Raw genomic sequence first — 14,805 nt, 5'->3', positions numbered from 1 at the left:
TACAATTACACAAAAAATTCATTTAAAAAACACCTGTTTTAATTATGTCTTAGTGACACATGTATATATTTAGTAACTGGTTTGCAGTTTTGGCTGATACTTAGCAAATTAACTAGAACTCTTTAAATCCTAAAAAATATGTTAAAAATTAGATCCAGAACACATTAACATAAAATTAGTATTAGTATTATTGTACACTGTGGAATAAGTTTAGATAGATGTTATGAAGTTCATATTTTATACGATATGAGAAACCAACAAAAAGGGAAAACTGTAAGTACAGAGAAACTTAAATCCAGGTGTTACTATCCCTTGACAACTGGAATTGATGATGATCTTCATGACCAGCTGATTTGTATTGGTTCATCTAGAGTAACATTATTCACTGTCATATCAATATTTAATATCTGAAAAGAAAGCAAAATGGTAATTATTGTTTAATCAGAGCAAGATTTTTTTTTGTTTTTTTAACAAAGACTATTTCCATGTATAAATTTTCTCTAATAGAAGTCTTTGTTTCTCTTTTTTTGATGAGTTTTTATTCTAGAATGTTCATAACTATTTCAGTAATAATGTCACCCAACCCACTCATAATACAGGTAAAAATAAATCCCAGAGAGGTGGAATGGTTGTTAAAAGACTGTGAAAAACTAAAACTATTTACCAATTATCTTGATTTCTATTATTTTATTCTTTCTCTATATTCCTAAACATGGAATTATTTATAATTCTATTACATAAATCTCTATGCTTCCTGCCCTCAAATATTAGGACATATTTATACACAAAAATTAGACTGGAAATATGCTTTCTTTTGTGTCAATCCCAAAATGCTTTAGGATGCACAATAATTTCAGTTCTGTTGTGTTACTTTCTTTCACTGGACAGAATCTCAATTAGACTATGTAGGGACTAATTATGGAGGTTACTGAGCAGCTCTAGCCAATCGTCTGTAATATTTTTATGATATGATGATTTCATTAGACCTTACCACTGCTTTTTCTCCAACACATTACATGATTTTTCTGTGTCTTAGCTCAGAAAATTTAGATTCAATCATCAAATATGCAAGAGAAGAGGAAGACAATCCACATTCCTTTACTGCTTACTGAAAACCAGGTACTCACCTAGCGGCTTTATAAAACATATTCTTCACTAAAACACAAAATTCTAGGATTTATTTCCCACACTGTATAATAGAAGAGTTTAAAAGGTAAAATTAAATAATTTTTAAAAATGTATATTTGCCAGATTTGAAACTGATCCATCTTAACACCAAAACCTAACCTAGTTTTTTTTTTTTTTATATATATATCAAAAGTGAAAAGGAACAAGTACATCAGATAGCTTCTAATACCTGTACAAGAGGTAACAAAACATAATTGTTGCTAGGAAAATGTTTTTAAAATTGTATTGATAGAGAGGTGCCTGGGTGGCTCAGTCAGTTAAGTGTCTGGCTTCCACTCAGGTCATTTCATCTTGGGGTCCTGGGATTGAGGACACCATCAGGCTCCCTGCTCAGTGGGGAGTCTTCTTGTCCCTCTCCCCCTCCCCTTCCCCCTGCTCATGCTCTCCCTCTATCAAATAAGTAAATACAATATTTTCAAAAAATAAAATAAAATGGGGTGCCTGGGTGGCTCAGTGGGTTAAAGCCTCTACCTTCAGCTCAGGTCACAATCCCAGGGTCCTGGGATTGAGCCCCACATCTCTCTGCTCAGCGGAGAGCCTGCTTCCCCCTCTCTCTCTGCCTGCCTCTCTGCCTACTTGTGATCTCTGTCTGTCAAATAAATAAATAAAATCTTAAAAAAAAAAATAAAATTGCATTAATAAAGTAATTAAATCACGATTTGCATATAATTCCCACACTGATGGAGAAGGTCAACAGAATAAAGAAAGAAACTGACCACTCTCTACTTTTAGCATGTATCTATAAAGTTTGAATCCCTAGGTACTCATAAGTATTTGTTCTATTAAATGAATTTAGAAGGAACGGCTCAATTGTTAGTAGTTAAAAATAATATCTACTTTTGGAATCAATGAGGTAATAAAATATTGTAAAAATTCCTTCTTAATATTTAAAATTCTTTGTGAATGTGTTTGGAAGCAGTGGAATGAACTTTCTTTATAAATTATGTGGAATGAACTTTCTTCATAAATTATGTGTTTTTATACCAAGCATCTGGTTAAAATGAACTTAAAATAATACTTGATATGTTTAAAATATCTTATTTGACATTGTTCACCTTAGTGTTTATTTTTATAGTAAAAATTACGAACTTTATTTTTACCAATGTAGTACTAAATAAGGAGCAAGAAAATATATATGTCAAATTGTCCTTTTTAATCCGATTGAACATTGGGCAGTTCAAAAACACTGATTGCTAATTGTGATAGGTAACCATTGACTATCTATTCCTGGAGAAATAACTTTCCCTCTGAAGGACTCAGTTTCTTGGTCTGCCACATGAGACCATTGGCTTAAATCAGTGATTCCCTTACTTTGTAATTTTAGAAATCAGTGAAATTTTAAAAAGAAGAAAAATGGGGGTGAGGCACTGAGTTATCAACTTTTATTTTACCAAGGAAGGACATTAAGTATACAAAACTCTAATTTTCCAACCTTGATATAACTTAAAGAAATAAGAGAATTTTGATGCCAAAATAGCAATTAGAACATAGTTCTACATTAAAGGGGAACTAACACTTGCCTACAAAACACCAGTAACAATAGGGCAGTATTAAGTTTCAAGTGGATAGAATGATCTTCCAGGTGCCATTTACCTCTCACCTTTGTAAAATTCTGTGAGGACATAATACTGTGGCCCAAGACACAACCATTATTTTCTTAAGTTGAAGTCAGTCAAATAACCGACCGTTTTTAAGTTAGGTATTGGAAGTACTTGTTGATTAATGGCTAGTTATTTTTATTCAGCTCTAACACTAACAGGTAATACACACACACAATTTTAGTATTAGAGCCAGAGCCTTGTACTTGGATCATTTCTAACAGTTAGCTGTTGACTAGAATATATGTTCTTTGAAATCCACCTTTTTGGGACATGGATTCCAGAATTTAGAATTGGAAGGAGCTGAAGAGACTGTTCACTTGCATATTCTTACTGAATTTGAAAGAAAAAGAAGGCTTAAAATTATTTGTCCAAAATAAAAGAACTAACTACTGGTAGCAATGGAAATTTAACATAAAAATTCCAACACCTTGTTTAACGTATGAATTATATCCTTGTATACCTGTATGTCAAATTATTCAAGTGCCAATAGACAATTCTATTAATCTTACAAGGATTTCCAAACATATTTTATCCAAGGTGTATTAAATACTAAATGTAGACATTTTATATTAAAAAAAAATGAGGCATTTTACCTTACAGGGATAACAATGACTGGGAGGCTTAATGTAAATTGAATCTTGCTTTGATTACATCAGGAAAATTGTCACACAGGTGCCACTAGATTGATTCATATGACAGGTTACTATGGATGATAATATGGAGATTAATTTGGAAGTTTAAGGAAAATAAATAAACAACAGAGGTGATAGGTGACCCATAATTATGTTTCATTAGGGTTAGGAAATAGAAGACATCCATATAGATGTTTTAAAAACTCCATTTTTTTTCTTATATCACTTACCTCCTTGTCTAAGTCTTCACTAAATTTAACTACTTCTCTATTTCCATTATATATAAGAATAACCTCATTAACAGCAGTCTTTCCTTTCCCCCATATGTTGATGAATCCAAGCCTCATTTCATTTTTGTTTATGTAACCATTTTTCAGTATAGTGCTTGTCAAGGTATTCTATAAAGACAAAGACAAAGAAGTAATTTAAACCTTCACCTTCAAAAGCAATTAAATCTTTTAAAGCATACATCTGTTAACCAAAATGTATTTCATAGTACAGCAAATTTTTATTCATATTTTTAAAATGAGGTATGTTATACAAAAATGTAAAATATGTAAATATAAAATATGGAATAAAACTTCAAATATTATTTAACTGACATACCTTATTTAAATTGAATTGTGCCAAGAAATATAAGCCTTTTTCATAGGTGTCTGTAGAGAGACAAAAAGATAATATATTTATATTTCCAAAGAAGAAAAATAATAAAAACTAGAATAGCTTGGTTCTATTTCCTAGTATAAAGTGTATCAAATACCATCAATGCATATCTAATTTTTCTCTAAGTTTATTTAACTTGTTCAAAAACTGTCCAAGGAGCACTTTAATATGAAGGATGAGTCCCCAGAGAGGGTCCTAGAAGAAAAGGGCAGGTTGGTGTGTGTGTATTTATTTGTTGGAGAGTAACGCTAAAGGGTGACAGGTCTAAAATCACCTAAACATGGCTCTGGCAGGGTGAAAAAAGTATACGAATAAACAGAATTGGGTGGTGATATTGGTGGACACTTACAGGCCATTTCAATGACTGACAATATAATAATATTTATAAAGCAAAATGAACATGATGGAAACTTACTCTAGTGTCATTTGGCAAAAATATTCAATTGCTGGGGATTATTAGAGATCTATTGAAATCAAACTGATAAAACATGGGGTTTATATTCATTTCTTTACCTAATTATAATTTTACCATATTTAAAATCAATTTTTAAAATAATTTAACAGCTAAAATTTAAGTGCTTACTATTTGTCAACTTTTAAGTACTTTATCACACTGCTCTAAGAGGTATGTCCTTTTATTGTTCTCATGGTTGAAGAGGAATGTGAGCTCCAGAGAGGTTAAATAAATGGCTGAAAGTGAGTCGACTAATTATTAACAAAATCTGGAATAAAGTCCAAATTTCCCTGAATTCTAAGACTGTGTTTATATGTAAAACAAAACAAGCATAGGTAAGGTAGAAAGGCAAAAGTAAATTAAATGCATGACTGAAACAAGTGTTAAAATAACATTAAAAAAGTAACAAATTTTACTTTCCTTTTCAAACTTATACATGCCAGCATTTTGTTAAATAATTATTTTTAAAACTGCTTAATCTGTAACTAATTTTGCCTAATCTACAACTTTATTAGGTAGAATGGTCAAACTTTATTTAATATACACAAATTTTGAGATAATTTTACAATAGTCTCCCTTTATGTAGGGGTATACACTCTAAGATCCCCAAGCCCTGTATATACTAAGATTTTTCCTGTAATACTTATCTCTGATACAGTTTAATTTATAAATTAGGCACAGAAAGAGATTAAAAGTAACTAATAATAAAATAGAACAACTATAACAATATACTGTAATAAAAGTTATGTGAATGTGGTCTCTCACTCTCAAGATAGCTTACTGTGCTATGCTTATTCTTGTTGTGATGATGGGAGATAATAAAATGCCTAGGTGAGGAGATGAAGTAAGATGAAGGACTTGGACATGGAGATGCAGCGTTAAGACTACAACTGATCTCCTCACACTATAAGAGGGAGGATCGTCTGTTTCTAGACCAGGGTTTTCCGTGGGTAACTGAAAATGCAGAAACCAAAACCATGGATAAGGGGGAACTGCTGTATTTTATCTTTGATTTTCTTTGAGAGAAAAAAATATGTCAGCAAATAGTATTTTATAAAATGTGAATATACTTAGAGGAGGAAATAGTTCCATGCCTATTAACTAGATTGATAGGCTTGCTGAGAGAGAACACTTCTTTGGAGAGTCTGACCTGCTGAAGCATTTGTTATATATTGTTGTTGCTGTTTATTCAAGAAATTTCAAGGAATTATCTGAAATCTTCATACTGAATTACAACAAATATACTGAGTTTGTCAGATACAATTAAAAAAAACAAATATAATTGGCCAGAATAATTTTATATGCTTACATAGAGAGATTATAAATAAATATTTGAAGTATGTTGCTTCTTTCCAGTGATTAAAAAATAAAATCTGCCATGAAACTTTAATAGGGTAAAGGTCATACCAAGTTCTTTCATCTGTATCTTAGTTTGATAGGAAGACCAGGAGTAAAATTTCTAAGAGAAGCATTGTCTCCCTTGCTGTTCAAATGAACTAATTTATTGGATAGGTACATAAATTCAAAGTTTCTAAGACAAGAATGCAAATCATATCTCAACTTTACAACCCTGGAAAACTGTAGGCAAATTTAAAGTGCAGCCTGCTGGGCGCAGGTGAGAAAGACTGCAAACTTGTAGAACCCCAGTTGACATGTTAACAAAGGTCAGGACTCTAAAAACATAGGGTTTTAATTGATAGCAGTTGATTCTTCACCTTAAATCACAAGATACTAGGAAAATTTTGTTTTGTTTTGTTTTTAAGAGTCTTGCTTTGATTGATTCATATGATTCTTGTATCAACCTTCCAATATACTTTATTTACTAATAAATTGATACCCATTTCTTAGGGTTGCAAAATATTAACTATGATATACCTAAAAAGTTGAAAAATACATGTCTTGGCTAGTAATGAAAGATCTCTCTTCTGAAGATAGCTTATTTTCATTGCACTGAACTGCCCTGTCAGAACATCAGCTCCACACGGATGGTAGTTTTTATGACTGATGTTTGTTTGAAGAGAATGTTCAGAACTCCCATCTAGTAGAGTGACACTGTTAATGACAGTCAACAACCCTAATCCACAACTAGTGTTTACTTAACAGCATACTAATCACTTGAAGGTGATACCTGGGCTTCTCCCCAAATTAATGGAGATTAACTGGTCCTCAGGATCTGCATCTTCAATAAACTACCCTAAGTGATTCTGTGACAATGGTCAGCAAAGCACACAGGGCTGGGAGCCTAGCAGTTCTGTCTGGTCTTAAGAAACGACTTTATAACTCATATTACCCTATGACTATAGAGTAAACATAGATCTAAGTTTAAATCCTTAAACTCTTCATGTAAATAATATTGAATTAAAAAGACAAATAGGCATGAAGTACAGAGACCAAAGTCGAGTTTTGTTTCTAGGCTATCTCATGTTTTAGAGGCACCCTTTATGCATTGCCATGTGCACATGGAATGTGGCGTTTCAGTTCGGGTGACCTCACACGTACTGAATGTCTCTCATGTGAATGTCATGAGTTACTTTCTGGGAGTAACAAATGATCAATATACATTCTCTGTCTATACATGTTTCTTAGTTATTCAGACATTTCCCGTAGGGATTAGCAACATTTAGGGTAAGAGGAATGTCTTTGATGTTTAGAACACTACGTTTTAAAAGTTGATTTAGCTAATTATTAAGCTACTTTAGCTCTGGATAATATTATTAGCCTTTCATTCAGCTTCCAAGGTACAAAAATAGATAACATAAAAGTAATGTGAGATAATATGTATGCCATCAATTACATTATCTATTAAATGGAACACTCACCGATACTCTCTCCATCATCCCAAAACAGAGATCCCTGTGCCGTCTGATTATTATCTGCAGCAACAATGAGCTTCATGTAATTTTGTCGACTAAAAAAAAATATATATATAATTTTACCTATGTTTATAGAATACCAGATCTTTAGTTATGATATAGCAGCCATATGAACAACCAAAGGAAAATAAGTAAGAATATTAACAAGGAGAATACAAACTGTTTTCAACAGAGAAAATGAAATGCATGCCCTTAATAATGAGTTACTGGGAATGACATAAACCATAAAATCCTTCATATTTAACAGAAAATATGCTTGCCTTTTGATCTCAAAAGATCACCTACTTAAAAGATCAAAAGGGGCTTCATTTATAATGGTTTAAACCATATTAAGTTAATTGATATACTTATTTAGTATTCTCTCTGCTAATCTGGCCACTGACCATTAAACATGAATATTTATATATTTATATTTAATATTAATTTAATATAATTACACTATATATTAATTAGCATTTATTATATTAATATACACTATTATATATGCTACTATAGCATATACTAATAGTGTTTTTTGTCTGTTATAATTTAAGCTTTTCTTGCATTTCCATACATAAATCACTGAGTTATCATTGGAAATTATTAATAAGAATGTGAAGAGTAGCATGAAAGTTATAATTTCTATCCTTGAAATGGGCAATACATCTCAAGCTGGTGCCTACACAGACCCATCTATGAACTAAGATGTGCTTCCTTGCTAACTGTACAAATGATTTGGTTTGACAGCCTCATATTTTTAAGGAAGGATTTATCAGACAAAGTATGCTTAGATATAATTGTCTTTCCCAATCACAAATGTTGAAAGTTGTACTGCCATGTACTGCCCTAAAATATCCAGAACATTAGAGTTCAAATCTCTACAGCAACTTGGTAAAGACATTATTATGTCTCAGCATGAATACATACATATATTTACATGTAATGTATATATTTCAAGTTCATAGTTAAACAGGGGTAAGAGGTGAATATATATTAGCAACATTAAAAATCTGGTTTAACTCACAATTTTCCAACATATTTAAAACTTAAGATTAAAAAGTGTTTCACAATTTATATCTATCTATATATACCTGTATCTATCTATATACTTATCTATATACCTAGCCCTAATAACCTATTTACTGTACCCCTCTAAACACACACACACACACACACACACACACGCACACACGCGCGCACACACACACACACACACACACACACACACACACTGGCCTCTCTACTTGTCCCTTATAACAAAAGGATTCTTTGAGGTCCAATTTATAAATTTTCTCCTCCGTGAAGCCCTCATTTCTCAGATATAATTGTTTTTCTCCTCTTAAATTAATATCAGGGTAGAGTATTGAAAGAAATGGATCTGGATTGTTCTAGGAGATAGAAAAAGTCCATGCATGCCAAATAGGGCTGTCAGCATGTAGGTCACCAAATGAGTGGATGCAGCATGAGAAGAGAAGAATCAAGACTGAGTTCCCAAATCTGAATGTGTAAGCAGGAATTTAGACAATGGAAATAGACACTATGGTAAAAGGATTCACTTTTACATCAGTCACATAAAACAGAGTAGAGCCATGATCCTTGGTAGATTGGATATAATGCTGAGTGAGAGGGAGAGAATACCAGGTAAGGGTCCTAGGTCAAAGAAGAGAAGGTCTTAGCCAGATCATCAGTTATGAATGTTAATTTCTAGAAAATATGAATTAATATGAATTATCTTTCATCTTTATATGGGATGAGGCTGCTAAAAAACAGGTCTGATTCTTCTGTGGGCAGCAGTGTACCTGTAGTTTGAAGAAGCAGTGATATTGTCAATGGATATCTACATTTTCATAGACTAGAGTGAGTCTGGAAATATTTCACAGGACTGACAGAGGGAAGTAGAAAAGGGGAAGGGAAAAAGTGGAAGGAAAGGGAAGTCCTCTGAGCAATATTTGCTTAAAGTTTATAGAAAGTTCATTTAAGAAATCATGTTTCAATGAAGTAAGTAATATTTCTTTCCACATGTCGGAAGCATCAAAAATGAGTACTTAGATAAGGCAGCCACTCAAAATACAAGAGATTCATTTGTCAATATCTTTGCATATTTATACAGAAGACATGAAGTTTTAGTTGGTATTTTGATCTGGGGAACTTTCTTACTATTAGAAGGAATATCATGTTGGAAGACAATTTTTCATGAGTCTCAAATATCTTCATATCTTGCATACGGGTAGGGATGTACAAAGGGAGAGGGAGAAAGAGAATCTCAAGCAGACTCTCTGATGAGCACAGAGCCCTGTGTGGGGCTTGATCCCACGACCCTGAGATCATGACCCCAGGAGAAATCAAGAGTTGGATACCCAACTGACTGAGCCACCCTGGTGCCCCTGAATTATATTTTAATGGATGTTTTTAAAGCAAACAGTATTGGAAGATAGGGCATTGTTTGTTTTTAAATTAATTTTAAAAAAATTTTACTGGCCGGTATAATAAATCCCATTAAAAGCAAACAATGAAGAGGTTTGCTTACAGCCCATTATAAAGGGCTGAGTACCTAAGCCTGGAGTTCCATAGCTATGACACAATCTCCTACATGTGCAGTTTCTGTCTAGGCCTAGTCCACCCCAGGTAATCCCCATGGGACTTCAGGGACAAGGAAGGACAAGGAAGGACAAGGACAAGGAAAACTGAAGCAAACATGAAATTCAAATCTCTTGCTATGCCACGAATAAGAAAGACGTTTGTCTCTTACCCAACATCCATGACACTGTGGCAGACAAACTTGTTCACTTGGAAATAGAGTAAAATCTCAGAACCTTCCCAGTTCTTGACAATTCTAGCAGGACATATCTCAAAATTTAATCTGAGCTCTTGTAAATAGTTCACTTACCTGTGAAATGTGTTTTTATCAGACTCCTGACATGGTAGGATGTGACCACCACGGACATGTAGGTTTATTGTATCTAAAGGAGTATAAAATTCATGAAACTGCCGTCTGACACCAATATCTTGGCCCTGGAAATGAGGAGGTTGGAAGGAAGAACATAAGTGGTAAGAAATGGAATCATCAGCAATATTGGTGTTTGATGTATCAAACAAAAATACTGGTGTAAGTATATCAATTGATACACATACAAAAATTAATAAAAACTCAAACACGTATTTGGGAAATCATGTTACTTAAAGTATATACTTAGTTCTTAGTTATTAAGAGCTTTGAAAGTAATTCACCACCATTTGTTTTTGTGATACTCTCATGCAGAAAATGTGTGGGTTTTCAAGGGTCACAAAAGTTATTCCTGGCTTGTCATATACATTATTCTTAGAAGGACTATATAACCTTTAATGGTAATTTTGCATATTGATACAGGACAATGACCTTCTTGTGTACAATGTTATGTTTATTCAGTAAAATAAATCAATGACTCCATAATAAACTATGGCAGAATAAATTAACTCTCTTTCACTGTGTGTTAATTCGATACAGCTATAATTAGCAAGAAATATCTTACCTTTTTAAGTGTAAAGTAAACCAAATATGTCACCAATGAAAAGGCTAGTATAAAACTGTTACTTATATGTTTTTAGTCAATTCCCCAGAATTCCCTAACCACTTACCGTATGATAATCAAACCACCGGGCATCAGGAACGTAGCCTACTACAGTCTTAACACTCTGGAATTTAAAGATAACAGTCATTAAAAAAATATAGGTCAAGGAAAATAACATTTTGTGAACAAAAATATATGATGGACTTACAGGTTCCAACACAGCAGTAACCAGAAATGCTGGGCCCCACAAGAACTGCTTGAATATATCCCATGTTATCTTGTCATTAAAGAACCTTGACAGAATATTCACAAATAATTAAGTCAAAGAACTTCATTTCTCCTGAATATCATAAAATAATTATTCAAATCACATTTTGCTGTATAGACTTTCATGGACTGAAGTGAAAACCAAACTATAAACAAATCAAAAACAATTTTATCATTTGAGATTTAATGTTCAATAAGTAGTACAATATTTTATAAGTTAATGTAGACTATAACCAAACTTCCTGACAAAATACAGAGAATTTCTGTAAGGCCAACTGAATGAGAAATCTTTGAAGAGAATTCACAGAGGTACAAATATTAACTTTACCTTGTAGAAGTTCAACAAACTAGGAAACAAAAGTTATAAATACTCTGGAAGAGAATTGTGAGGAAAGTGTGCTATACGAAATCTTGATTCAGGGGGGTGCCTGGGTGGCTCAGCCGGTTAATTGTCTGCCTTCAGCTCAGGTCATGATCCCAAGGTCCTGGGATGGAGCCCTTATCAGCCTCCCTGTTTGGCAGGAAGCCTGCTTCTCCCTCTCCCTGCCACTTCTCCTGCTTGTGCTCTCTCCCTCTCTCTCTCTCGCTAGCTCTCTCTGCCAAATGAATTAAAAAAAAAATCTTAAAAAAAAATCTTGATTCGGTAATTTAAAAAAAATTTTGCTTCCCAGAGTTCATAGTAAGAAAGAAAAGAAAGAAAGAAATAGAAATGAGCGAAAGAATAAAAAAAGATTTTGCTTCTCTTACTTAAATTAGAGCTCACTGAATAGTGCATTTAATGTATTTCTGAATTTCAGGTACAAATGTTTGGAAACACCAAAATCTGTTCTTCATAGTTCCAAAATAGTCACTATTAAATGTCCACATTTTTTTCTCTAACTGAAACAGAACTGCACATTTTAATTTGTTTGTTCTTTTGCTGTTGTTTCACTCTTCTACAAACAGATTCATGCCAAGGTGGACTGCTGAATTTACTGCTTCCTGGACTTTCCATGGGATAAAGGGCCGAGATGTTCTCAGTAGGACAAGAGTCTGCAGAGTTAATAATAATGTTTCTGGTTGGGGATTCAGTTTAGAGCTTATACTCTGACTCTTCTGGGAAGTTAATAGGGAGAAGACAAAGGGGGAAACTGTGGAAATAATAGAGGCAGATATTAATAGAAATTTACCAGAAATAAAGAATGGATTATGGTAGATAAATTAACAAAGTAACTGATGGATAATACAAATTTAGGAAAATCTGTTATTGTTTAAGATCCTGTTATCAGAACAGATGGCATATTGATCAACCTATTACTTTTGTCATTTTGCCTTGCATACTATTATTTAATTTAGTAAATATATGCTGTGTATTTTTACTGATTTATCAATTGTGCCATCTAACAAATCACCTCACTCAATTACTCTGGTAATATAGTATGTATGTGTGTGTGTGACATAAACAATAAGAGTTAGCTTGTATTTGCCTTAAAAATGGGACAGGCTACAATTTTTACAACTACGCTAGTAGAACAGAATTTTAAGATTTGATCATATATCAGTTTAAGCTTTAAGGAGTGAATCCAAAACAATTTTCTAAGCAAAATACTAGAACTGTTCTAGGGTATTCTATAACACATCTCCAAGAAAAGGTGAGATGATTTTCTTCAGTTAGGCATACATATATATGGTAGATTTACTTAATTGTTATGAACTTCAATTAATCAAATCATTGTGTAGAGATAATATTACTTGCCTCCATTTTTAAAATATTCAATATAATAGGGTATGTAAATCTAAACACTAGGTATATAGTAATTATAAAAAAGTATTACTTTTTAATAACTGATTAATGTTTCATTTTAATACCACCCTGTTTATTAATATTTATTTATGTAAATGTTTATTAACCCAAAATTTATATTAAAATAGCAATGAAAACATTTCCAATTTCAAATATTCTACACTTTATGAGATTATTGAGTAAATTAAATGAAATCTGTCCCCTTTTGGCAAAAAAAAAAAAAGAATTTGCACTTACTCATGCAAAAGGGGTCGAATAACAGTGCCCCCATGAGCATGAATTTCATGCATCTGTGTATAGAAGTAAGGCAATAAAGTGTATCTAATATTTAGAATATTCCTTGACATTTCAGAAAAAGTTGCATTCCAGGAAGCAGGATCTTGTCTCTGAAACAAAGCAGAATGAAATAGTCATAAGCTCTTGTCCTTGTTTAAATCATAATTTTCAAATACATGTTTGGAGAATAAAAAGTAGAAAATAATATTCATCCATTGCATGTGGTATATAATTTCTTCACAAATATCACAAAACTCTTATGCAGTAATATTTCTATCTCATATGATGAAGAAAGAACATAATATTTTAATTAAAAAATGCAAATAGCTTGATTCAGTTTAGATGAACATATGTAAAGAGCAGTTCATATTTGAATAGGTAGCAAATACATTGTCAATCATGGTGATAATCAGTGTAGAGATGAAAAGACTAGAAAAGAAATGAAATGCTGTACAAAAGCAGATTGAAATAGACATGCAGAGCTCATTTTGGTGACCCCCCCACATTGTGTGTTCTCATGAGAAATGGATAAAATATGATATGAAAGAATTAATAGAATAGGAGAAAGAGAGGACCTAATTAACTCTGAATAAGAAAGAAGGGCATGCCCTAGTCTCCTCTGGAATATGCACTCAAGGTAAAAACGAAAATTGACACTGCAAAGATTAAAACCTGTTCAAAATGTTGTGTGGCACCTGGGTGACTTAGTCAGTTAAGCATCCAACTTTTTTTTTTAATAAAGATTTTATATATTTATTTGACAGAGCGAGAGCATGAGTAGAGGGAGGATCAGATGGAAAGGGAGAAATAGGTTCTTTGCTAAGCACAGAGCCCTATGGGGCTCAATCCCAGGACCCTGGGATCGCGACCTGAGCCAAAGGCAGATACGTAACCGACTGAGTCACACAGGGAATCCAAGCCTCCAACTCTTGATTGGGCTCAGGTCATGACCTCAGAGTCAAGGGATGGAGCCCCCCATTAGACTCTGCGCTGAGCATGTTGCCTGCTTAATACTCTGTCTCTCTCCCTTTGCCCCTCCCCCCACTTGCACAGCTCGCTCTTTCTCTCAAAAAAACCCCAAAAAAACAAAAAACGAAAAAACAAAAACAAAAACAAACAAACAAACAAAAACACGTTGCACTTACTGGTTAAGAAATAGTAGGGAAAGTGATTTGTATTTTACATTTTAATTTGTACTAGGGAAAAAACAGGCTGCCACATAACTCCAGGGGGCAATACTTTCAATGTTTTTTGCTGGTATCAATAGGAATGATGGTATTAAGAACTGTGCCATATCCATACAGATGCCAACTTTTTTTAGATTTTGGTAGTAAGAAAGCTTGAATGATGACTGTTACCATTGTTACATGGAAAATAATGTTAAAATAGGCAAAACCTTGAAAGTAAAGTGGTTCAAAAACTAGTAAACTGTAACTGATCCTGTTGTTACTAATTCCAAAGTCAAAAAGAGGTAAAAATCATACCTGTTACTTATTGACCTCGCTGACATTATTTCAATTTTAACAATACAGAAGAACTTA

At 33.0% G+C, this 14,805-nt stretch overlaps 1 protein-coding gene across 2 annotated transcripts in view; it reads right to left on the bottom strand.

Annotated features, from left to right (window-relative positions):
- Nucleotides 1-338: 338 nt before the first annotated feature.
- LOC111149399 (sucrase-isomaltase) overlaps nucleotides 339-14,805 on the bottom strand; it is a 93,864-nt gene continuing 79,397 nt past the window's right edge. For both annotated transcript variants that reach the window (XM_022506437.1, XM_022506428.1), the window contains 8 exons: nucleotides 13,226-13,374; nucleotides 11,147-11,231; nucleotides 11,006-11,062; nucleotides 10,278-10,402; nucleotides 7,358-7,446; nucleotides 4,028-4,077; nucleotides 3,652-3,819; nucleotides 339-407 (listed from right to left, as the gene is read on the bottom strand). In XM_022506437.1, coding sequence (XP_022362145.1) covers nucleotides 339-407; nucleotides 3,652-3,819; nucleotides 4,028-4,077; nucleotides 7,358-7,446; nucleotides 10,278-10,402; nucleotides 11,006-11,062; nucleotides 11,147-11,231; nucleotides 13,226-13,374 — 792 coding nt within the window. The remainder of the gene's footprint in view (nucleotides 408-3,651; nucleotides 3,820-4,027; nucleotides 4,078-7,357; nucleotides 7,447-10,277; nucleotides 10,403-11,005; nucleotides 11,063-11,146; nucleotides 11,232-13,225; nucleotides 13,375-14,805) is intronic.

This window comes from Enhydra lutris, unplaced genomic scaffold (genome assembly GCF_002288905.1).
Source record: "Enhydra lutris kenyoni isolate GAN:26980312 unplaced genomic scaffold, ASM228890v2 scaffoldscaffold2, whole genome shotgun sequence".
In the NCBI taxonomy this organism is placed as follows: Eukaryota; Metazoa; Chordata; class Mammalia; order Carnivora; family Mustelidae; genus Enhydra; species Enhydra lutris.
This window is presented reverse-complemented; position numbering and strand designations above follow the sequence as displayed.